General features: G+C 42.6%; 1 protein-coding gene across 11 annotated transcripts in view; it reads left to right on the top strand.

Moving 5' to 3' along the window:
* FGGY (FGGY carbohydrate kinase domain containing) overlaps window positions 1–26680 on the top strand; it is a 351678-nt gene that overhangs the window by 176040 nt on the left and 148958 nt on the right. For 9 of the 11 annotated variants that reach the window (XR_010917523.1, XR_010917522.1, XM_067535443.1 and 6 more), the window contains 3 exons: window positions 2958–3069; window positions 5832–5983; window positions 20747–20835. Coding sequence is in view for 9 of the 11 variants with exons in the window: in XM_067535443.1 (XP_067391544.1) it covers window positions 2958–3069; window positions 5832–5983; window positions 20747–20835 (353 nt within the window). In the remaining 2 variants the exon portion in view is untranslated. Of the gene's footprint in view, window positions 1–2957; window positions 3070–5831; window positions 5984–20746; window positions 20836–26680 lie in introns of those variants that run through there. The other 2 variants (XM_067535447.1, XM_067535449.1) reach the window with 2 other exon arrangements.

Here is a 26680-nt window from a genome sequence, read left to right on the forward strand (position 1 = left end):
CGCCTCCCTTTGTCTCTCCTTTATCCACAAGACCATCCTCCCTTTTGGGAGTCAGCGGTGCTCAAAACCTACTGGCATGTACAACTGGATTGATGGTGAGCAACAGCACTGCACTGGAGACAAATAGGGGCACATTATTAAGGTGTTGTGGGAGAGCTCTTTGGGGCAGGGATGGTGCTTAGCACAACAAGCCGCTGACCCTGATGGAGGCACTACTAGAAAACAAATACAAAGAAGTACCAGGCACAAAAATGGCAGTAATGGCACAGTAATGGCATATGGACCATAGGTTTCTATGTTGCAAAACTGAAGTAAACCTTACCATGCTGAATATATAAGGGATCACCTCTCCCTCTCTTCTCTTGTGTTTATTGGGCAGGAATCTTAATTTATACATCCCTATGGTAAAAGGGTACGGTGACCTTGATTGGCAGTGAACGTAAAAAGGCACTTTTGTCCTTCTTAAAAATGCCACAATCTTAGACAGCTCTGTGTTCTGAGGTTGGCTCTTTAAATATTCATCAGATGCCTGGTAATTTGCAGATGGACAGTTCACCGTTCTCGTGTTATTGATCAGCCTTTTCAAACATTAATGAGCCTGGCTCTTCAGCAAGGGCCCTGAGATGACTAAGATGGAGGGGGTGGGGGAAGCATGGCTAGCTGGATAAGCAGAGCAGCCCTTTTAACTTGGCCTGTTTAATTTCCTCTTTCTTTATAAATCGCGTTGCTGTTGTCCTTGGGCCTCCTTTCACCCCTAAAATATCATCTCTTAGCATTAAAGACCTTGCAGAGCCAGTTAAAAGGGAATGGGTGCGATTCCTAACGACAAAGCAGCTCTGAATAAAATGTTTCTCAACACAGTGCTAACTAAACATTTGGTTTTTGTTGTTGTTATTGTCAACATGCAGTAACAATTTATCACATTGGGTATGTCTCTACAGCATTTAAACATCCACAGCTGGCCTGGCTCAGCTGACCTGGGCTTGCTTGACTTGGGCTGCGGGGCTGTAAAATTGCTGTGTGGATGTTCGGGCTCAGGCTGGAGGCTGGGATCTGAGATCCTCCCTCCTTGTGGGGTCCCAGAGCCTGTGCCTTAAGGTCTACACTGCAGTTTTACAGCCTCACAGCCAAGTCAGCTGAGCCAGGCCAGCCCAATATATTTAATCTATGCAGACGTACCCATAATGACCTCCTAAGAGGCTACACAATCTCACTTGTCATTTAGTAAGTGTGGGTGTCTTTCCCCCTCTCTTTGCAATACTACAAGCAAGCCACAAAGTTCAGAACTTCCATAAAGTCTGGGGACAGTCAGCTCCAGGGTTTTAGTTGAGGCCTATCTCTGCTGGCAGCCTTTCGAAGGAGATGTGCAGAGCAATGATATTAGTCCTAGTATACACTTAGGCATACACCAATTTTACAGGCAGTCTTCTTCTAGGACGTGGTTTCTAAACCAGTGGTATGCATACTCCTGGGGTTACGTGAGACACAGGCAGGGAGTACCCAGGGAAAAACAGAGTGAAGGGGAGGTGGGCAGCAGCCATCCGCTTCCCACCCAGTCCCAGCTGGGAGGCAGGCAGCAGGTGCCGGGCTTTTGGAGAAGGCGCACGGCAGCTGCCCACTTCTCGCCTGGTCGCAGCTCCCAGCTAGGAGGCAGGCGGCAGCCACTAGCTTCTTGGGAAGGTGGGCAGCAGCCCCCCCACTTCCTGCCGGGTCCCAGCTCCCAGGTGGGAGCCCAGTGGCAGCCTCCTGCATCTTGCGAGCTGGGCTCGCAGCTTGGTGGCAGCCACCCGAGCCCCAGCTCCGAGCCGAAGGACAGTCTCCAGCGCCCTGGCTTGAAGATGGGCAGCAGCTGCCTGCCCACATCCCTGGGTTCCAGTCAGTGCAGAAATCTCCTTGGATTGGGTGGCAGTCGCCCACCTCCTGGGCTGGCAGCCAGTTGGAAGCTGCCTGCAACTTGCCCAGGTGGCAGCCTCCCTCCCTGGCTCAAAGCCCAGTGCCCCGAAAACTTGTCAATTTCACTGCTCCAGCTGATCAGTGAAATTGACAACTAGGACGGCCCCAGATTTCACCAGTTACCCTCTTCTCCTGTCTCTCTCTCGCCCTCCTTCCCTGTCTCTCTCTCACCCCTTCCTCCTCTCAAATCTATGGCAAAAAGTGTGGCGCGGCGCTTTATATTCCCCAGCATTGGCATGCCACTCAAAGCCTCCTAGCTTTGGCCAACATCACCTCTAGCCCAGGTACATACTTGAGTTGCGCTCCCCTGATGTAAATGTGGTAACCCTGCTCACACTAGATATGACCATCTGTCATACCACGGCCTTATATACTCAGCCCTTCTTCCAACATATGGCTCACATTAGTCTGTAAATATAAAATCCCGTGGAAAATTGAGTGTTGGGGTACTTATTATAATTTTCAGAAGTTAGGGGGTACTTGCTACTTAAAGGGTTGAGAAACACTGTTCTAGGACTTTTAATTATGATATGATGCTAAGTGAGGTTAAAAATATAAGTCCCTGACATGTTTTCACCAGAAGTGGCCCAGTGAATCAGGGCTTTTAGTGGCCCTGGTCTAGATGAAATACTCACGCCCAAACCTGTGCCTGAGCCTCACATCCAATTCAACCCAAACCTTTCAGAAAGAAGATAAAGTTAACGTTACGTGTTTTCCATTGTTCTTCCTTTTTGTGCTGCCTGCTTCCAACCAGGACTATAAGAAGCAGGATTAAGAGCCTGCGAGAGAGGTTTTCATGAAACTGAGTCCAATTCTGCAGACCAAAGAGGCTTGCATAGTTTGTAAACATTTTGGGTTAACATCCAGATTTTTAGGTGCTTAAGCAAACTAAATTTCAGAAGCTTTTGAGCTTGACTCATCACTGTTCGTAATTCTAGTTTATAACCTCTTGTTTGTGTATCTGGACATATTTATATGTAAGTACTTCTTGTGTATGTTCACAGAAAGTTGTCCAAGGAGTAGATGTTGCCTGGATTCGAGGGCTTGGTTTTGATGCTACATGTTCGCTAGTTGTTGTGGATAAGCAGTTTCAGCCATTGGCAGTTAATTTTGAAGGTAAGACCCCATCACAGAGACTGAGGTTGGCATGGGTATTTTGCCACTGCCTATAGCGGAGCCAGGATTTTACCATAGTGTCCTATGTAAGGGCCGAATTGTGTAGACAAACCTTTAGGGCTTGGATATAGCATTCGCTGATTGATTCACTTAATTGATATAGCATTCACTCAGCTCACCTCTGATATACTGTTTATTCCTAAGAGAAAACTATGTTCTAAACAGTTTATTTGTTCTAAACAAGTTTCTCCCCCAAACTGAACTAACACCGATTTTTAAATACCTGTAAATGATGGCTTTCCAGGAGAGCTGAACAATGTGGTACTAGCACATTTTAGCTGTTAGGGTAGAGATCACTATAAGACCCCTCCACGGTGGTGGAGAAGTAAAGTTCCTCTTAGATTAGAGACGTCGTACGTTGAGCCACTGTGCCACCACAGCTAATGGTTAGCACAAAGCTTTTTAGAATTTTAATTTTTCATTCATTTTTGAATAAACGGTTTCACATCAATCATCAGAAGCTGATCTGGGTAATGAAGGCAGTTTGTGAATTCCTAATTAAGATTTGATATGTACATCAATCAATAATTATAGTCACAATCACAATCTATTATTATTGATGGTAGTCCCTTTCTACTCTAGAGTTTATTTGTCACTCCTCTTAACACTGTCAGAATAGCTCCTATGCCCTAACATCTCTCATGCTAAATTTTTGCCTCTTTTTTATTAATTTTTAAAAAATTTTTGGATCCCAGATAACTTATTTCAACCTGTATCTCAACTCTTTTTGGCCATTCCTAAAATAAATTTGGTTCCCATTTTTTATTCTCTTGAGTTTCCAGGAGCAGATGCAAAAACAAAATAGATTTTGTGATTGTACACAATTTTGTCCTTGAATAAAAAGGACAATATATCATGCTTTGAATTCTCTAATGTTAGTACATGTTTGTATGGATCCGGTGCATTTTTCAGCCAGTCTCACAGTTTTAACATTCATTTGAATTTATGTCAGGAATATGAATGTGTATCATAGATGTGGCTCTACATAGACTGGACTTTGGGGATCAAGTATACATCAGTGGCTCTGCCATACACCTGAGGATATGATGGTCTCAGCAACTGATAGGAGCTTGGAGTGTTGGTCCAACTGGATTATTACCTATCTAATATGCCCTCTGTAGGTTCCTTTAGATAAGGTATTCTTTACTTCTTGTTCTAAACGGTTGTGTAGTCTTGCCGCTATCCATCTCTACAGTGAATGCCTTTCAGCAAATTATTGCTATACTTTTCTTTTTGAACGGGTTGTGGATGATGCTTCTCATAACAATGAAGCATCGGAAAAGAGTCTCTGTAGGTGTCTGTCTGAGTTATAGAATCCTAGAAATGTAGGGCTGGAAGGGATTTTGAGAGGTCATCTAGTCCAGCTCCCAGCAATGAGGCAGGAGTGGTGTTTGTCTAATCTGTTCTTATAAACCTGTAATTACTGGGATTCTGCAACCTCCGTTGGAAGCCTATTCCAGTCCTTAACTATCCTTATAGTTGGAAGATTTTCTTAGTATCTAATCTAAATCTCCCTTGCTGCAGATTAAGCCCAGTACTACTTGTCCTCCCTTCATTGGATATAGAGAACAATTGATCACAGTTCGCTTTATAACAGCTCTCAAGTATTTGAAGACTACTATCAGGTCCTCCCCCAGTCTTCTTTCCTCAAGACTAACATGCCCAGCTTTTTTAACTTTTCCTCATTGGTCAGTTTTTCTATACCTTTTATTATTTTTGTTGCCTTCCTCTGGACTCTCTGATTTGTCCACGTCTTTCCTAACATGTGGCACTCAGAATCAGACACATTATTCCAGCTGAGGACCGAAGACATTATTCCTGTGCTGAGTACAATGGGACAGTTACCCCTTGTAGTTTACATATGACATTCCTACTAATACAACCCAGACTGTGATTAGCCTCTTTTATGGGTGCATCACTCTGTTGACGCATACTTCATTTGTGATCCACTGGAATTCCCAGATAGTTTTCAGCGGTACTAACACCTGCCTGCTTATTCACCATTTTGTAGCTGTGCATTTGAGTTTCCCTTCCTAAATGAAGTACTTTGCACTTGTCTTTATTGAATTAAATTGTGTTGCTTTTAAACAAATTCTATTTGTTGAGGTCATTTTTGAATTCTAAGCATGAGTTCCTCTAAAATGAATACTTTAATGCTGCTGGGATTTTAAAACATTAATAATGTTAAGGAATGTACAGATTGTCGTCTTTGTATATTTTTATATATAAATAAATAAGATACATATACTTTATCATGTGATTTGGGTTCTTAGTAGGGTGGCCAGATAGTAAGTGTGAAAAGTCAGGACAGGGGTGGGGGCTAATAGGCGTCTACAAAAGAAAAAGCCCCGAATATCGGAACTGTCTATAAAATCGGGATATCTGGTCATCCTAGTTCATGGGGGATCCATTCTATATGAAGGTTCATTATTACAGCCTGATTTCCCAGATGTCCTGAGCACCCATCGTGTCCATTGACTTCAATTAGGGTTGTGGTTACTCAGCATGTCTGAAAATTGGCTTCAGTGTAGCCAAGAGTTCACCCTAAATGTCTATCACCTGGTGTTATTTCAGTGAGCTGTATACAAATTCTATACTCTTAAATGACATTGCCAAGTGACTTGGCACCTTGGAATTTATAATATTGAGGAAGAATTTAACCAACACTAAAATATTTGTCTCTTTTTTTTTTTTTTGGTAAGGGGAATGTAAAAGAAACATCATTATGTGGATGGACCATCGTGCAGCCAGTCAAGTAGACAGAATCAATGGCACTCAGCACAGCGTTTTGAGCTTTGTTGGGGGAGTGATGTCTGTAGAAATGCAGCCGCCTAAATTGCTGTGGATGAAAGAAGTGAGTACATGTTAAATTGTGACAGATTTCTGGCTGCTGGATAAAGGCTTTGACACTATTAACAATTTGAAGAATGAGATTTAAAAAAAAAAAAAAAAATGCTCAGCGTTGGCCTAACACTGCACCTGCTGAAGGCAGTGAGAGTTTCACTATGGTGTATGGTGGGAATTGAGTGAGGCAAACTTCAAGTGCTTTTGAAAATCTCACCCTAAGAGCTTCTTTTCTTAACTGACTGCTTCTAAATGTCTCTTTGTGAGGTAATTTGATAATTTCTGTTTAGAACATGTCATAGGGCTCGCTTACTCCCGGTTTGGGGGCAGATATTTTGGATATCCATTTTGTAAAACGAAGACAGGCATATGTAGTTGGGTTACAGATAAATAGGGCTTGGAAATAGATGCGTCTTTAATTACCTGGGCACCTTGCCTACTCTAAATGCCATCATCATACTTACTCACTGGGGGAGTCAGTGATATATGTGGGAGGGATGTGCGATCAGCATTGTCTCGAAATGGAATTGCCTAGCTAGAAGTATTACTTCTGAGGCACTGCACCCAGGAGTGAAATGATTCGAGATGGCTTTGGTCACCAGTAGAGAAATTGCTCAGTCAAAATCCTTAACACACTTCCAGGCCTCCAAAAAAGCACCTAACCTGTTCAGTCCCATCTGTAGGAAGTAGCCCATCTGTAGAAGGAAGACACCCTATTCATAATGTAGAATACTAATGCGGTCTCTTATGCTTAAATTTTATGTGTTGTAGGTTGACATATGGTTTCTTAATAATAACTGTCAGATAAAAGGAAGAATGCTTGCCACTTGAATTTTTCATAACCTCCACCAGTCTGGCTTTTACATTTGGTCTCAGTGATGCTTACTGTAGTCTTAATGAAGGCCAAATGTAAATTACGTTTGGTCAGCTTCAAACAGCTGATGTTTCTTCTCCTTACAAATGTGAAACATCCTATAATAACAAGGTGCAGACTGGGAAGGTCAAGGGAGTTAACTGGCAGAAGCAGACACTGACAGATTAATAGAAGGTAATTAATAGAAGGTAATTAATGTTTGTGGATTTTGTAGTGAAATATGAATATCCATCTATTAAATACTTTCCATTTTTGAACCATGAGTAGCAAATAGCTGGTCATTTTATAGGTTATTTATATTATTCTTTATACATCTTAAAGATGCAGCCCAGCATACCAGCCAGTGAGGAATATTTTGCATGTTGTGAAAGGGTGATGCAAATTAACACATACACACACACACAATGTGGGAGCATGGAAGGAATTGTAACTGAGACACAATTCCTTCACAGGACTATTTGCAGTGATACAGCTGCATGTCTAGGGCTAGAAGCAAGGGCTCATTCTAGCCCTCAGTAAGGGTGAAATTCATCCCTGTATAATGGGCCAGTAGCAAGCCTGTGCACCATTTAAGACTTATTGTCGCCTTTATAATAACGGTGTACAGCCTTTGTGCAGGTCTGCTGCACTGGAGTGAATTACACCCTAACTTTGCAAAATCAGTGTCCACTAAACTAGAATGATAATAATAATTTGCACATAACAGTATATGGTGCTATTGACTGACAAATCTTCAAGTGCTTTACAAACATTAATTGAGCCTCACGCTATTCTTTAGTGTGAGGTAAGAATTAATATTTTACAAATGAGTAAACCATGGCACAGAAAAAGTAAAATGCAGTGATGGCCATAAAAATATCTATGAAATAGTAATTAACAACCTTCTCTCTGCATGCTTCAAAGTCATATCCACTTTTCTGATTAAAGAGAAGGTTTTTTGTTTGTTTTACTCCTGTTAGCACTGCAAAACTGAGACAGGTATGGGAGAGTTAGCTAGCTAGCTTATGCATCATGAATGGAATTAAGTTCTGATTGCAATTTTTTTTTAACTGAGAATGATGCACAAGCCAAAAAGAACAAGGCTTGGCTTTCAGATCCTAGGGTGAGTCTGCAAGACTAGCAGTCAGGAAAAAAACATTTGTTTTCTTCCTCACTCAGAAAATATCATATGAAGGCTCTGAGAGAGAATCCTCAGCAAATCTTTTATTAGCATCACTTTTCAGAGTGCAATTCTGCTGTAAGTAATTCACACAGGACACACAATACGTCAGTAGCCTCGCTGGGAACTTTATGGGCATTAAATTAGAGTTTGTTTTTAAAACTATGGCCCTACGCCTAGCTAAGGAGAGGACCAGAAAGGAATGTTCCGGGTGTGGCATTGTAGGAGTGAGATGTATTAGCAGAACTGTGTGAGGAAGTTTACACCGTGTCTGCCCACTCTGTGTGCATGGCTGTGATCAGTGCCTTTAGTCTCCAACTTTCACGAGTTCTAAATGGCACCAAATACACTACTAACAAGATTTCTTTAAAGTATTTTACAGTTGTAAGCAGTTTATTTTTCTTCTTTAAATCCCCATTGCTGCTTATTTTTCTTCCATGAGGTGTGAAATAATCCCTTCCAAGTTACCACTTGCTCTAGTTAATGGTTCTGCCTCAAAAGCAGCTTTAGGCTTAAACTGTTAAGGAGCTCTGTTGGTTGCCTTAAAATCATCCTGAATGTCTGTTCCTCTATTGTGTAGCCATTTCTCAGCACTTTAAGATTACTACCAATCCTGGCAGGGACCCACGCTCTGTCTCTGTCTGACTCTGGATACTCCTCCGCTCCTTTCAGAGCCACACTGAGGCACGTACCAGGTGGTTAGCTGTGTGTAGTAACCTGAGTGGCTACTAGTGGTGCCATGCAGTTAAAAAAAGACAAACAGTACCTCCAGCAGCCCCACAATGGGCTATTGCTAGAAAGTGCCAAGGGGAGCAGCGGACTGATTGGCAGAGCTCACGGGAAGAGCAGAGGAGGAGGATCCTTAAGCTTAACAGTCACTGGCAGAGGAAGCTGCAAGAAGAAGCAGTGCCATCTGCTGGGCCCTCAAAGGAGAAGGCTAGAGGGACGAGCGGTAAGGATCTCAGAGAAGCAGCTGGCATCTGAGCCTGCGGGAAGGGTGGTGGAGGAAGAGTCTGTCCCATCAGCTGGTGAGCAAAGGAGCTATTAGAAGAGGATTGCAGCAGGAAGAAAGAAGCAGCCACTCATCACAGCCTCGCAGGAGAGGAGTCCTCCAGGATCCCTGAGGAAGAGGAGCAGTCACTGCGGAAAGGGAGATAAATGCCCCTCCCCCCAAAGAGCTGAATCCTCCTGGAGAACCATCCCAATGGGCAACAAAGAGGCGGGCAGCCACCTACAGGTGAAACGGGGCCAGGCAGGAGCTTGTGTGGGGAACAGCAACGTGGGGGAGGCCCAAGGAGTCCTAGAAAGGACCCATAACCGAGAGGAGAGAATGAAGCTGTTGTCAGAGAGAAGGAATAAAGAAGTGAGTCGTCGTCGTAGAGTTTAAGACCAGAAGAGACCACCAAATCATCTAGTCTGACCTTCTGTGTATTGCAGGCCACCTGCACCACAGCCACCCAACAACCAGAAGTAGACCATAGTATTACAGCTCTATGGAGACCAAATCATTGTGTGTCCCAGGCAGAGAACAAGAGGGACCAGGGTGCACCAGTGCCCAGGGGCCTTGCAATGGCCGGGTATTGATTAAGTGAGGTATACCCGTAACCCACATGATCTTGGCAAGCAACCTGTGCCCCATGCTGCAGAGACAGGCGAAAACAAACCAAACCAAAACAAAACCTCCAAGGTCACTGCCAATCTGACTTAGAGGAATATTTCTTCCCAACCCCGCATATGGCAATCAGACCCTGACCATGTGAATGAGGACCAGCCAGCCAAGCTATGAGAGAGAAAATCTTCAGAACACCAGCCCACCCCATCCTAGTGTCCCATCTCTAGCTGAGATTATCTCTGATACTTCACTGGACCAACAGCAGAGAGAATGGAAGTAAATTATTGTTAGAGAGAAAGAAAAAAGAAGCGGGAAAAGGGAAATAAATAAAGACAAGAGTAGCACAATACTTACCTTCATCTAAGTCTTTCCTGCAATCCAGCCTATGTTCTTGGGATAGCTCTGTAAAATGGGATTTAAATACATCAACTCTCCTCTTGATTCAAGCACCAAAAACATCTTTACTTCAGGCCACTGCTGTTCCTTCTCTGGGCTTATTTTCCACTTTGGTTTTCTTTGCGACAGTGCTAATGCTGGATGTTTATGGCCTGTAGTTAGCTGCTCATTCTTTTTCCTCCCTCAGTGCCTCCTCTCAGTAAGCATAAGTCATCAGAATATTTACTATACAAGGTGCTGGACATCAATCCACAGGATGCTGGCACTGTGTAAGATCTTCTGGGGCACAACACACTCACTAACAATGAAAGAACAGAATATAATTAGCACCTGACTTTGTCAGACACTTGTTGAAGAATTGGATGCTAAAATCCTGTGGGTGATCTTCCCTGGAGTGCAGTAACATAGGTCTTTCTCTTCGTGAGCAGCAAGATGAACAAGTCTCTGAAGTTCTTTACAACTGCAGGTCTCCTTCAGCTACTGTATTAGCAGATGAATGTCTCGGTAAGATGGAACTCTGTTCATTATTCATTGAGGGCTGAGAAGTTCCATCTCATCCAGCAAGTAATAGTGGCCACGTGGAGCCATGCAACCCTGGAGATTCTGCAGAATGAATGCCTCCTTCAGTGCCAGCACATTCAAATGCTGCTCATATGTTGCTACATCCCTTTAAAGGATGCAGCTAATTATTCCACCATGTGGTGGCCGTTGGGCAGTGCATTAAGGAGGCAGAGATGTGTCTGCCTCCTTCTCCCTATCCTTCCCTGCCCCTTTGTGGTGGGTGCTGTGCACCTCCAGACAGGAATGGGGAAGGATCAGTCCCTGTGTTCCTCAAAGTATAGGGTCAGCAAATCTGCATGGCATTTACTTGAGTGCTGCATTAATGGGAACAGGCCATGCATAATCTGGACCAAATTTTATTCCCATTGACATGAATGGCAAAGCTCACATCCACTTCAGTGGGACAAGGATTTGCTATTCCTTGCACCAAATCTCTTATCTCACTGCAGGTATTTTTCTTGCAATATTAGTATACCATTGCACAGAACACATACTGGAGAGCCGCAAGATTAGTCATTGGTAAGATGTTTCCATTGGCTGGTCTTTCAGCATAAGGAAACATTTTCTTTAGGACTTCTAATTTCTGTAGCTCATTCCCCATTGCAGGTTGCATTTTGGTTGTGTTTTCTGTTACTGATGCCAGTGCATTCCCATGTCACCCTACGTGTTGGGGATTTTTTTTTCTTTTGTTTTGTTTGCCCTGGAATACTGTCAGACTTGGATAACTCTCCAAAAAATCAAGAATTAAAAAGTATTCTATTATGTGGTTTAAAGAAGAGTAAGGGAAATGATCTATTCTGGCTGTCCTAGGTATAAAGAGTTGTCTTTGAAAAATAGTGCCGGGGCATATATTCTGTTTTTTCTTTTAATGTTGTGCCTCAGCCCTCCTACATGCTATTAAGATAGGCTTTATGAACATTAGCATATAGTGCTTCCAACTCTCCCAATAGTTGTTGCTTTTCATAAAATGCCAGATCCTGAATTTATGTGATTCGTGAGAGTTATGGAGTAAAATCTTGAAAATATGACCACTAAACATTCCAGCTCTCAAAGATGAATAAAAAGAAGCCAAAAGTGATTTTTCTAAAAAAAACCTTATGATTTTTATAACCACTTTCATGATTTTGGTGAGCCTGACTCATGATTTTTGAATGCTTGGGATTGGGAATACTGAACATATCAAAGAAAAGTAAACCCTGCTGTGGTTGAGTTGCAGACTGTTCCATTTATCCAGTAGAGCAAGAATATTTAAAAGGTGTGGTGACTCAGCAAAATGTTGATGTATTCATTCTTTAATTCCAAAAAGAAAGGTTAGTAAATAAAAAGTTTGCTCTCAAGAACGCTAAGACAATAAATGCATTGAAAGGCTGTTTTTTCTCCAGTTCAGATCAACACTTTTTTTGTTACATTTGTTAATGTGTGCCCTAAATACTTATTCCTGCAAGCAAAACACTAACTCACTGGTCCTAGCATGTACATCTTCCATGCCTACACAAGTTTGTGATGTTTGGTAGTGCATTGGAATGCTATACTACCATCCTCTGGGCAACGTACCAATCTTGACTTTAACTGGAACGTTTTCTGAGGCCGCAAAAGCATCGGTACTTAGCAGTGCAAGGGGTGATGTCTTTATAATAGTATGTATTTCCCAAAAGAGCTGTTTGTTTAGTATTAGGGCTCTAAAGCCGGTATAGTATTGCATCCTCCTATACCATTTTTGAATTTTATCAGACCTCTTATGCCACATAGAATTCTGTCAGACCTCCTTTGGTACAAGAATGAATCAATGGAGCATAAACTCAATGGCAAAGTACATCTTAATATATTATGGAGGCATAAAAGGAAGTTCTATAGGAGATATAGAAAAAGGCACTGTATTTACTCTGTTCAAAGACATGAGGTTGTGGAAGAACTACAAAAGATTTGCTGAATTGACTGAAGTTCAGCATGGTCTATTGACTTGTCCCTGGTTCCATGTGGAGATGCTAATTCAGCTTGGATATAACACATGACCCTCTGGGTACCAAGGCTTTTGTTCTACCACTGGGCCAAAAATATTAGTGACTCTGACTGCTTGCTTGCCAGTACCAGAAAAACAAATTAGTTGGACACAACTGTCAGCCAAGTTATTTTGTTCAGATGATGAATTAGGAGATTGGTTTATAAGAGATACTGTTTGAACAGAGCTGTGTTAAGAGCTTGATGTTGAATCAAGATGTAGGCCACCATCTTCTTACTGCATACGAACAGCAGATTCATTGTGTATAGTATAAAAGAATCTAAATTCTTCACCTTTTCCTTTCTGTTCTGTTAATCTGACCATTTGCTATCTGGGGAAGCCATATGATCCGATCCGGTCTGAAAACTCCAGAGGAATCTGTGGCAAACTTTTTTATTATTGCTTGGTCTCCACCCGCCCGATTGTAGAATTAAAAAACTCATGTCCCTGGATAGGAAGAGTTCAAAGCAAGTCATTTTCAGTGAAATTGCTAGCTTTCAAGTGGTTGGAAAGGGACCAATGGATGGAGTAGAAGTCCCATTGCATGAGTAATTTAAAACTAAATGAGAAAAAGCAGTACTCAAGAATATACCTTAGCAAATGTATCCTGTATTGGTTGGCAGGAGGGGGGCGGTAAGGGGGGAGAGAAAGAGATAAGATGACTTAATGGAACTTTTCTACTCCCAGTCTCTGACTCAAAAGAGGTGAAGTGGAAGATGACCTCATTCACCCAGAGAAATGACTGCATAGTTTGGGAAGTAGATGATGATTCTTATTTCTTGCTGCTTTTCTATTACAGTGGAGACTTTCAGGGTTGTTGTTTTTAGGGGTGTAGGCTGGTGACATGGCCCAGAAGGGGCGTCACGACCCTTCCTCAGGCCCAGGCTCCAAGGAAGGCCACAGCGTCTCGCTTTAAGGGGAAAAAGCTAGCGGGTTATAAGTCTTTAGCCCCGGCCCCTAGCAGGGCGGGCTATCCACGCAGTCTGTAGCCCCCGGCACTCAAGCAGGGCAGGCACGGCAAAGTGGTCTATAGCCTCTGGCCTTCCGGCAGGCGGGGATGGCAAGCAGTCTGTTGCCCCTGACCCTCAAGCAGGCAGGATTGGCAAAGTAGTCTATAGCCCCCGGCCCTCAGGCAGGCAGGTTCAGAGGAGTCAAGCACTCCCGGGGTGGCTAGGGAAGGGGGGAGGTGGGATGTAGGCCCACCCGACTCCACTGTGTCCCAGCCCAGAGCCCTAGCAGTGGCAAAGTGGTTTGCCGCTGAGTCAGCGGGGCTCCAGCTGCAACACGTTGACTGGTTCGACCACTGACCCAACCAAACTATATTCGGCTATCCCTGGACTACTTCCTCCCACCCTGAACCCGGGTACCTGAAGCCAGGGGTCGTCCTCTGAGTTGCTGGGGTAAACAGCTAGCAGGAGTCCCACTAGTCCCTTATGGTCAGCCAGCAGCAGGTCCTGGAACTCCTCGGGGCCATCAGCGGATGGCAGCTCCTCCAGGTCACAGGATCGTGGTGGGTCCTCCGGCACACTGGGCTCCAGCAGCTCCAGTGGGTCCCCGGCAACAGGCAGTTCCTCTAGATCAGGGTCGGCTTCGGGGGGCTTCTCCCAGTCAGTGGTCTTGGGTAGCTCTTCCCAGCTAATAGGGCCTGGCGGCCATTCCCAGTCACTAGGGCCCGGCACCTGGGCAGACCTTGTAGGCTCTGGTCAGTGGGGCATTAGCTCTGCACAGCCGCAGTGCCTGGGTCAGGCCCAGGCCCAGACCGCAGCCTTGGGAAGACACATCCTTCTCTGGCAGCTGCTAGGCCGGCCTTTTATACTTCCCCTTCCTGTCCTGGCTCCGCCCCTCTGCTCCTGGAATATTTGGCCTGCAGGGCTCTGATCTGCCCAGCAGGGGCAATGCAACCTGTCCTCGGGCCCAGGCTCCGAGGAAGGCCACAGCGTCTTGCTACAAGGGGTATGTTGCATTCTTCCCTCCAAACCATAATCGGTTCATCTCCTTTTTACTTGCCCTTCTTTTGCTTTCTTTTATTCTGTGGGATTTGTTTTTCTCCCCATTCTCATATCCAGAGTCTTCATGGCACATGCTTTCCCTCCCACTGTATTCCATGCTTTCACTTGAAACAAAGAAAAAGAGGAAAACAAGAAAAAGGATTAACAAAAAGTTGAATCATTGAGGCTTGTGGTGAGTTTGGTAATGTAGTATAGGATCTTTCCCTTCTAAATCAGTGTTTCTCAACCTTTTAAGTAGCAAGTACCCCCTAACTTCTGAAAATTTTAATAAGTACCCCAACACTCAATTTTCCACTCTGAGAAATACCATCTTTCCCCCCTTTACCGCTGGATGACTGTATTTCTCATAAAGAGTTCTGAGAGTTCTGAGTTCTGCAATGCTGTGTGGCTGTGGCAGATCACAAAGCCCCCTGCTGTTTCTCCCCTCCTTCATACATATAGAAGCAAAGTTCAATGCCAGCCAATCATTATGGCCTGATGGCGGGGTCATGTGGTGTTCTCACACAGGCAAGAACTTATGAGGTCTGAACAGGCACAAGCGGCCCACCAGAGTGGATAGCAGCGCTCCCCATGGCCGTCCCTAGGGGGATGTGGGCCTGGGGCAAATCACTATGTGGGCCGCCTGCCTCCCAGCTGGGAGCTGGGACCGGGCGGGAAGTAGGCGGCTGCCACCTGGCTTCCCCAGAAGTCGGTGGCTGCTGCTCGCCTCCCTTCACTGGGTTTTTCGCCATGTACCCCCTGCCTATATCTCACGGACCACCAGGGGTACACATACCACGGGTTGAGAAACTATGTGCTGGATCATAGGTTCAAATGCAGTCTATCTTAGTAATAACTGAATGACTTCACCACCATCTGATGGCTGGTAGTATGTGCGGAATTTTTTGGGGGAGGTTGGGAGGGTGGAGGGGGAGTCTTGATCCAGTTTTCAGCAAGCAGTGTCCATGTCACAAAACAACACCATAGATTGGATGAAACTGAACCTTTGTTTGAGTCCCAGCTGCCTGGCCAAGGGATGAATGGGCAATCAGACTGAACTACTCCATAACCCCATAGACTGGCCTTGTTAGAACCTGGTGAAAGCAAATTGGCAGGTGATTGTGGGGCACTTTGTTTGTCTGTAGCCAGTGCAGCACCTCGTCTGTTGTAAACAAAGTTCAGGCTCTAGGGTTGTCATGTGATTTTTAAAATTTGGTTTCCATAAATACCTGCACATTTGACATTGAAATTTGCTTGCTGTGAGCATTAGAGATGAGGTAGAAATGAGAAGAAAGAGTAATTTTCTTTTCAGAAGTATATAAGAATGCCTTAGATGATGGATAAACAAGGCAAAAAACCCCTTTTGATTAAGTCAGTAAGATAACTCTAAATGTAAACCTCATTGGAAGTACTGTAAATATTTCTGGATTATATTCCCAATTCAATGAAAGGTTAAAATCAGCCTCTTTTTCTGCTTGCAGACAGTCCGAAAACAGACTCTTTCTTCAGATTTACTCATTCAAAAGTATTTGACAAATGTTTTTGCAATATTTAACTCTGTAATGGTCACAAACCGTATTCTGTGAGGATTCACTCAAGCTGTTCTGCTTAGTTATGCGAGGCCAGTGAAACTGCATGGTATTGTTTCTGTTCCCTAATCAGATGAGTGGATAGGGTGGATATGCATGCATGTAAATTTAAAATTTGGTTTCTGTGAATACTTATGCATGCAACTTTGAATTTTGCTTGCTGCAAATATTTGTCGGCACAACTCAGCTGCATAAATGTTTGTGAAAAGCAAACAAAACATAGAAGTGAGCATGAACAAAGCAAATTCATTTAAAAGTTGGAGTGAAATTGTTTGCAATGTTTGTCTTGCTCCAGAATTTTTGTATTATGCATTTATTCTCTTCAGAGGTAGCAGAAGAAAATTCCATATTTATTAATTTCTGGCTGGAATATTTTGCTGTGGCTGGTGCCAAAAATCAAAGGATGATTATGTTTTTCTTCAGAATAATGACATTACATTTCAGTTACTTCTAAAAAATATTTGCCCCATTATATCAGTGGTGCTGTAGCACATTCTGGTTCAGGGTGAGGGTGACGTTGGATGGGAGTAGGTGTTTCTTTTGTAATTGTGTCCAAATGAAATGCATCTATTCTAAAGTGTTTCTTTCACACTTCATTTATTGTATGGGGAATCGAGACGAAGACCCTCCCTTTAGCAAGAATCACTACATAGAGCAAACTGCCAGGGTATAATTCCTTTGCAATTAACAACCAAAGACTGATGGTTCTTGAATCATTCTTCTTTTACTGTGTCTGGCAGATTGCCCATAGATCGCACGATATGTTACTGTTCAGTTCTTCATTTACATCTGCCTTTTTATATCTTACTATCCCCTCTGTCCACCCTTGGCTTGCAAATGGAGAAAGGAATGCACAGCAATTGTTAAAACCATGCTTGTTGGTCACAGGGAGAGGGCAAATGGCTGCTGGTGATCACAGGGCAGTGTCACTTTTATCCATGGTCTCTGAGACGCTGTCTTTACAGATGGTTTTTTTTTTTTTTTGTTGTTCTCTCTGTTTTAGATGGCTGCTAAGATTATGGTTTTGCCAGAAAGTAAGCCAATTTCATGTAAAATAAGGATGTGTCCAGACTACTGAGTTCTGATTTCAGACACTCCAAGTTTTGGAGGTGTTTGAACTTGGGCCCTTGAGTCAGCCTACTTTTAGAAATGTTGGGCAGCCATGGAATTTAGATTGATATCCTGGTTTAAACCTGGGATTTTGTGTCTGGCCCACCTCTAATCAAAAACAGGGCCATTGAGGATCTGATGGCGCAGGTGGCTGGTAATGGGATATGAGATACAAAGCCTTTCACCACTAGAACACTGTTTCACATGCTACCCATATTGGTGATGGCCCGAAGTCAGTACCATCTAGTAGGCGTTTGGTAGCTTATTTTATTGATTTTAGGCTTAATTAATAGTAAAAAAAAGCTGCTTTTGCAAGAGCTCTGGGTTCCCTGATGCTCACTTAATACTTAAGCATAATATACCCAGCAGCATTAAGAAGCAAACATTCACCAGGAACAAATTAACTCAACTCAGAACTATCCATGCACCCTTACAAGCAAATCCTCCAAGACAAGGCTGAAGCACGCTGAGAAGTCAGTGTGAGAAAGCTTTTACTATTGCACTTGTTCTGTGGATAAACAATGACTCCAGTCTTTACTGCCACAGATATCAGTCCATCATTTTCTATTTGAAAAACTAATTAAAAAAAAAAAAAGAGAGAGACATGGGGCTCTCGTTTCAAAGACAGAAGCTGGTGTGTGGACGCAGTGGCAGTGCAGTAGTGCTGTATCAAAGAGCTAGGTTCGATTTGTGTTCCTAATCTCTCTCTTACTTTGCTTCCCATAGGGTGCTAAGAGTGCTGCAGAGCAGGAAGGAAAACCCCCAAGGGGGAGATAGCTTCATATTGTTCAAATGTGTCACCTCGAGCTGTTTCAGGAACGGTGTTTACAGGCTCGTCAGTGACAATCTCAGAATGAGGATTAACTGTGGTTTATGGTTTGGGGATGAAGAAAGGAAAAATGAGTGAGAGAGAGTATAGAGGGGCCCCCGGAAACAAAGGGGCTGAATTCATTTTCTTCAAACATGAGTTTGGGGGATGAGTCGCAGGATATGAATATGGCATTGAGAATGTTCTTGGGACTCTTCCATGATGCTTTTCATGTGGTTGTGGTTTCCCTGCCTGTGAGTGAAAATCAAGTAGTGAACTTCAACAAGGTAGAGAATATGGAGCTGTTTACACTCATTTGAAAAATGCATCCAGGCATAATATGATTTTTGTCTGTGCTAGCTAGCGATGACATAGCAGCAACATGACAAAGAATGAATCATTTGGACATTCATGAAACACCATGCCAGAAGGTCGCTAACTTGTAGCTTTTTGAGGATTCATGAAGTCAGGACCCAGTGACAATCTTTGCTGAATAGCTGGGTTTGTTTGAATTACATGATTAATCCTAGTCCGGTGTCTGTTTTCATAAACACAAGATTACCAGACAGAAATCCTACTTTTACCAGTAGTTCATGGTTTACGTTGTCAAAACAGCCAGGCTTGCTGGCCTTTTGAATTAAAATATAAAGAGCCAAATTCTACCCGTGGATGCAAATGGAACAGTTAATGACTAGCAGCCGTACACATCTGGGAGCAAAGTGGCCTGAAATAGGCATCCAGCACTAGTGCTTTTTATGATTAGAGGCTGGTGATTGAAGCTTTTGTTTTCAGACCTCAGTAGGAGTACAGTACTTTCTGGTCTCTCTAACGGGTTGAAACCACAGAGAACATGGAGATGGATTCTTTGGATGATCCAAAAAACAAAATGATGCTCTTGTTTTCATTGTTTACCTGGTTACATCTTAGTTTCTGAAATTACATTTTCCTATATTTTTGGCCTTACAGACTCCACTTCAGTAAGTTTTTGGGATTTTAGATTTGGAATCGCAGAAAAAATGGAGTCAAAAGACTATAGTACTGTACTGTGCTGAATACAAATTGAGTTAAACTGGAAGTATCTTTTATATTTATTTAGAGTACAAGTTCTCTGGAACAGGCACTATCTTTTACTATGTTTGTACAGTGCCTAGCACAATGGGGCCCTGATCCTGTTTGTGGCATTTGGGAGCTACTGGTACTTACGTTTTACTACATTTCTGAAGGAGCATGGTGCTCCTAAAAGCTAAGCACAGTAAAGGTAGGATTATTGAAACATCTCCAATCAGCTCTGCCAAAGCACCTCTGTTCTGACCTACAGCACCCTGAGCCCACTACTCTACTTGCATCTGACAATTTCTTTGTCATTATCACTTTTTCCAACTCCCATGATTGTATCGTGAGTCTCCTAATATTTGATGTTTTACTTACACCCCAGTTTCCTGGAGTCATGTAATTACATGAGACTCTCATGTCACTAAAAAGTAATTTTCAAGTCCTGTTTTTGGGGAAAAAGTTGAAAAAGGTGAGGCAAAAACAAGGAAGCAAAATAAACAAGGAAGCAAATAAAAAGGCTCCAAATTTAATTAAAAAAACATTTAAAAAAATCTAGTGGAGGCTTTTTGTTGTTGTTTAAAGCCAATTCATGTTTGAAGGCCTGACTCCTGATTTTTAAACACTTGGGATTGGCAGCACTAAACTATGGTAGTAGTTTTGTTACTATGTTAGTTAGAATTTGATAAATTGGTAAGTGGCCACTCAACAGGGCCATTATGTATTGTAGACCAGTGATTCTTGCACTTTTTTCATAGTATACACCACATCTTATTAGAGAACAACTCTTGGGGAAACTCCGTTCCCATTCACAATTATCCAGACCACATCCTCTCCCATTCTTTATCATTTGACATCTTGATGGCAAGTACAGTGATCGCTTACATGGAAAAGGAAGATTGAGAAAATATTTTGTTAATTTTAGCTGTCAGCTTCTTAAATTTAGAAGCTAGTAACAAAGAGAAGAGCCAGCACCATGTGACCATCCATCTCTCTGCAGATCACCAGCAAGTGATCTGTAGACCACCAGTGCTCTACAGACTACAGTTTGGGGCTCTCTGTAGACTATTGAGCCTGGTGGGGAGGTCTTTAATAATTTGGCAATGCCATGCTGCAGTCCTGGGTTTGCAAGGACCATACCCTTGCTGAGGGTATTTGCTAGAACTTGCCTTGGTTATTGCACTTGATTTATTTAATTTTTCTTCTTGCATTTTGAACTAAAAAGCAGAATGATATGCTCCAAAGTGGCAGTCAGTGCTGTTCATTTTAGCAGGGTAAACTTCTCTGTTGATTTTGTACCTCTCTGATGTGCACAGCAGCTGACAATTAACTTAGTGGCTTCACACTGTCATTTTTAAAAGGATGCCTCTGTAAACCCGAAACTGGGAAAACTATGTTCTCATGAGCATCATCCGGCAGGCGGAAAGACCCAACACTGTAGCCAGTGAATCATTTTAAAGTCAGTGGAGTAGTCACAGGTTGAAAAGCTGCAGGATCAGAGTTTTACGTTAAGAAAAAATATTGTTATATTTTAAGATAACTGGCAGCTGACTTAGAATTTTTGTTTTTAAAAATAAAGGCAGACGATGATGGCATCTCACATCTATCTCTTTTTAAATTTTATCAGAACTTGAGAGAGTCCTGCTGGGAAAAGGCAGGCTACTTCTTTGATCTTCCAGATTTCTTATCATGGAAAGCAACAGGTGTCACTGCAAGGTATGTTAATTATAACTGCATGATTTGTTTTTCTTTGTCTATTTTTCCTGTGTATGTTTCTGCCTTAAATCATTTTGACTGGACATGCTGTATGTACATCTGTATGTGATTGAGCCTATTCAAAAACATCTTGAACCTATCTCCTACTTCCAGTATACATTCCTGAACGCAATTGTTCCTGTGAGCTCTGTAATTCTCAGATACAGTATGTTGCTACAACCATCAGTTAATTGGTCTCGTGCTTCATTTTTGGAACATAAGCAAGATTGCTTTACCTATTTCTAGTTATAGTCCATTGAAATTTGTTTTCACTGACAAATGAAATTGCTGCACTTTTGACCAAAAAAAAAAAAGCCCAAACAAAACATTTTTTTCAGTATGTGGGAAATCCAATAAACCTTGTTAAAAATGAACAATGGGTATAAAATTGCAGTGGCCACATCACTCCCAAAAAACATCCCAGTAAAGCATATCTTTTGTTACATTCACCTCAAACATCAGAGTGTAGTATGTACATCCTAGGGAGTGATTAATAGTGTTGCCTTGAGAGAATTATTTAAAATCCCGATTAAAGAGACTGCAGTGCAAGAGAATTACACCACAGATGTACAAGTGCTTTTGAAAGTTTCGTAAGGTACAACGCTAGCCATTTTAAAATAAAACAATAGGTCCTGATTCTACTCTCAGCATGGTATAATTCAAGAATATCTGCACTGAAGTCAGTGGAATTATAACTGTAAAAGTAGAGTAAGGAGAGAATCAGACCCTGCAGTTTTAGGGTATGTTTACACTGCAAAAAAACAAACAAAAAAAAAAGACCCTCTGCACTGAGTTGCAAAGCCTGGGTCAGCTGACTTGGACTTGCACCATAGGGCTTAAAAATACCAGTGTAGATGTTCTGGCTCAGGCTGTACCCTAGGCTCTGAAACCTGGTTGGGGGGAGAGTCTGAGCCTGGACTGCAGCCGAAGCCGGAACATCTGGGCTGCTATTTTTATCCCCGTGGTGCAAGCCCAAGTCAGTTAATCCAGGCTCTGAGACTCCCTGCCATCGGTCGTCTTTTGCAGCATAGACATTCCCTCTGCCTCCCCAGGAATGTAGGACAGGTCTCCCTTACAACCCACCTTTTTACATTGGGGTTAGGACTTTCGGTCTATCCACTTACTTAAGAACAGCCACCTGTTGTCAAGAATCTCACTTCCAGGAGCAGACCAGTACCAAGTTTCTTTAAAACACGCCAAAACAAACCAACAACCCCTCGCAAAGAGTATTGGTTATTGTAAGAACTTATTTAGTGGTGGTGTTATTTGTAATGCGGTAGTTCTCAGGAGCCCCGGTCATAGACCAGGAACCCATTTTGCTATTACAAACATGCAACAAAAAGACTGTCCCAGCCCCAAAGAGCACATTGTCTGAAGTATTCCTCTCAGCATGTCTGACCTATACTAAGAGCATGAATTCTAAGGTTCCACACAGGGGTGTCATAAGCACTTTCACAACGTATTGCCATGCGTAACTGTCACTTCTAACCACCAACGTTCTGGCTGAAGACTGGATGAAGGGAGATGCTACTGTTCTTTTCCATCTGCTCCACAGAATACTAGAGATTAAGGTTTTATTTGTGCTTTATAGGCACATCCGTGAGTATGGCATAGGCCATTGTTCATCACCCCATAGAGAGCACTGTGGCACAGGCTTTTCCTCCTAGAGCTGCTGGGTGCACAGAGGATATGCGCCTGTGGCTACCCTCTTATCTAGCTATAAGTCCTTGCACTCTTCCAGTGATTCTACCTAGCAAGCTGGAGAGGACAATTTTGAGCTGCTTTTTGTTGGGATATGAGTGTCCTCTGTTGTACTTCTCCCACTGCCAACCTGGTGAGTAAGAGAGCAGTGCGAAATCAATCAACCCCCCTTCTTCTCAAACACATTGAGCTCTATAAATAGGCCAGATGATTAATACTTTAAAAAATACATGAGTAAAATGTGAAGTGTTGGTCGTGTGTTGAAGACATGGGAAGCTAAAGAGAGTTTGCTCAGTGTATGATTTGAACTTTGTGTGTAACCCTAACACAGGTTAATTCTTGAAATGCAGCATTTCCAGATCATTGTTAAAGGAGGGAAATGGTTTCAAATGGGGGTTAATTAAAAGAGCTATTTTTTATCTTGCTAGAGGAGAGAAGTCCATAGCAGTGAACCATCAAGTTACAATACTCTCCAGGGTCCTCTTCCTCCCCCTCTACACTCCCTTTCGGTGTTGGCAGCCACTCTGTGTAAGAGAGATCCTCCTTTTTTTTTTTTAAATGTTCTCTTCCTCTGAGGAACAACAGCCCTCCCTGTCTGGCACATTCAGACCCAGAAACTAGCTGCTTGTGCTGTAATTCAATCTTAACCTGACCCCACCAGCACACAGACTAACAGCTTTGAAAGTCGGAGGATCAAGTCACCTGCGTTTACTATGTTGAGCCAGCGGTCATATCTCTTAATAACAGTCATGTCGCCAGTGTAGGGGCTACAAGTGTTGGGTCACTCATCTTCTTCTTGGATAATTTTGGCAGAAAGTTTTAAAGAAAAAAAAATTTTTTTGTAATACGATCACTTAATCTCCAGCCTTCTGCAGCTTGGGAGAGCAGATGGAAAAGAACAGCCCAGTCTTCCCCCAGACATAAAAGGAAAACTTCACTGTCATGCTGACTAATTCTTAAGTCAGTTGGGGGAAACAAATGATCCAATTAAATTGCAAGGGTTACACTCTGTATGCAGCCATCCGGGTTGTAATACCTGGTGGATCCATGTGTTTGGTAACTGCTGCTTCAGTAATGAGGAAGATGAATGGAAATCAGGATAATGAGATGACAAAGTGCCCTTATGCATTAAAACCTCTTATTGTGTCTTCCTTCAAATCACTCCTTAATGCCCGTTTCTGCTGTGATTTCCACAGAACACTAGACTGGGCTGCGCTGGTGGTTTGCTGAGACCACTGCTTACTACACTAACCATAGTCCTCTTACTGTTACCTTGTGCTCCTCCTCCTTACCTTGACAATCTAGATGTTGTCTTTTGTTGGATGAGAATTTGTGAGCTCTTTACGGCTGGGACTGTCTTTTTGTGATCAGTGCCAGCACAATGGGCCTCCAATTGCTTACTGGGTCCCTTAGACATGACTGCAATACGAATAATAATCATGCGAGGGTAGAAAAATCTTATAAGTAAACTTCAGTATTCTAGTACTGTATAATGGTCCAAGAGCTATAGTAAAGCTATTGTAAGCTCATTGGGTAAAATTTGCAGCCTCCTTTCCAGCCCTTATGCTCCGGGTGGAGAGGCTGGAAGAGGCAGAAAAGTCTACCTCCAGACCCAGCTAGAATTCTCCAGGTGCAGGAACTAAGGAGCACAACATCAGGTTGTCATCAAGATTCCATTTATAAAAATGGTCAGAAGAGGCATGTTAGGAACAGGCCTTGGGGACAGGGCTTGTGAGTGGGAAGGTTGCTGGGGTAATGCTGTGGAGATTCTCAGCAATGTTGCTCTCCTTAATCAGCTGATGACAAGCTGCCATAACTTAGCTGGTGCTCCAGATTTTTTTGATTTATGCTGGGATCTGCTCCAGCCTTGGGAAGGCACAGTGGTGGCTTAAAGACGCCTTGGCCGCATCTTCTGCTGGGCTGTGAATTCTGTGCTATTTCTCTTAAAGGCCCAGCACAGCATCTCACCAATTGTTATGAAGCATACTGTAGAATATTGTGTACTTTCATATGTTCAAAGTGCTGTGCAAGTGTGAACAAATCAAAGGCCAGATTCTGGCACCCTTTCTCTGTGGAACTACTAAGAGTAAGGCACAGTACTAGTCAGTGTGAGTAAAAGTGGCAGAACTCAGCCTCAGTAAAGAAGGAATCTTGTAATTTTTTGGTAATGGGTACCTTGGTAGAGTAACTATGATCCTTAAGGAACCATTTCTGTGCACCCCATTGCTCCTGCTTCATTATCATTTGTACAGTTCTAAGGACCTGATTCTACAAAGACTTTCACATGTACTTTACACACTGTGAGTAGCCCCTTTGGCTTCAGTGGGAGTACTCCGAGTGTGTAGAGTTAAGCACATGTATAAATCTTTGCAGGATCTGGGACTCTACTTACACAGTTCTTAGCGTGTGTGTTTGTAAGCTTAAGTTTGTATATCTTTGGCCTTTGAGTAATCCTTAATGGCTTGAATCTCCTCACTGCATTTCTATGAGTTATACTACAGATCTACAGTAAAATGCACAGAAATGTCATTATATGCTCCATACTTGACGGCAGGCAGCTCAAACATATTCTGAGAGTTGAACAATTACTTTTGTCACTAGTTGTCTTGATAATAGACACTATCCACCAGTAGCTGCATAGAACCAGTTCAAAATTGCTGTATTTTTAGAGGTTTCCAGTAAACTCCAGCTGTTCACAGAGGATTATTGTCTGGGATCTTCCTTATACAAAAATGTATTCATTTTCTAAGATTCCTACTTAGGAACAATGAAAAATAAGACCTTTGTTCTAAATGATCTGAAGTGCTGCTTTTCTTAGGCTTGAAGTGTTTCACCATCTGGTTTCTACCTTTACAAAATTGTGTGGATACATTTTTTAATATAGAAAGGATGGGCCACCAGTCTTGACATTTAGATTTTCACCTGGCTTGTTTCAACAAAGCTATTTGGGGGGGAAAGGAGGAGAGAGTTGTTTTTCTCAGATGTGTTAGTAATGCTCTTCAAAGGCTCAGCACTTTGACTATGACTCACCACCTTCCTCCACCTATTACCTCTAACTTTTTCTTTATATGGTATTTTGAGTAAAGGGTAGCTTAAAAAGAATCTTCCATGCACAATAGGTCCAGCTACAGGTGAATACATTATGGATGGAGTACTCTTGTCAGAGATACGCCCTTCTTCTGTATGCTTCTGAAATCTCGTAAAGGACTACAACGCAGACAAGAATAGGGCTGGGCTGCAGAGTCAGATCTGGATTCACATCCAAATTTCCACATCAGGGGTGTTCTGATCCAGAATTTTGCTTCGGGGCCACCTCTAATTACAAGCAATTCACTCATTGGAAAGGTAGTTAGAGGCTCCAATGGGTTTATTTGGCTTAAGATGAACCATTTAAAAAAATGAAAGCTGTGGAACAGGATTTGGAATTATAGTTAAGAATATCAACCCATCCATAACAGAGATGAAGAGTGTCCAACATGGCACTGGGAGTGCTTGTAAAATAAAGAATACAGTTACTTGCTGTACATAGGAAGGTAGAAATGCTGGGAAAGTAAAAATAAGAGCGTGAGAAGCCTGGAATGGGATGAAAAGACCAAAGGTTCAAATCCCATTTAAAAGTCTGTATGGTTCATTGAAACAAAATGATTGACATGAAATTTGATCAGCCCTTTTTTTTTAAAAAGTTGAAGGAAGGATTTCTATCCTTAGCCCTGCAAGATACGTTAATAATTGTTTTTGAGAACTTGTTTTGTGAATGTTGGCCCATTTCCTTCAGAAATACCCGGCCTAATTACTCTCCAGTTCCTAGCCCTTTGGAGTCTCTAGAAAAGATGATGGTGCCATGGAGGCAGTCGATACTCCCCCTTCTGTGTGGGGTATGAGAGATCTTCTGCAGATGGCCTCTTCACAATGATCTCAGGGTCCCAACCTGGCCAGAATAAAATAGTTTCTATAAGAAGCAGATTTGTACATTTATGGGCATTGTCTGCATTACACAGTCCCAAAGGCAGATGTTTATGGTCTTTAAGAAACATTGGTGAGACATGATCAACTAGTATTAGGCTTCCTACATATATATATATATAATATATATAAAACACCAGAA

This window comes from Emydura macquarii, unplaced genomic scaffold, assembly GCF_026122565.2.
Source record: "Emydura macquarii macquarii isolate MOO-44397 ecotype Brisbane River unplaced genomic scaffold, CSIRO-AGI_Emac_v2 contig_3506, whole genome shotgun sequence".
In the NCBI taxonomy this organism is placed as follows: Eukaryota; Metazoa; Chordata; order Testudines; family Chelidae; genus Emydura; species Emydura macquarii.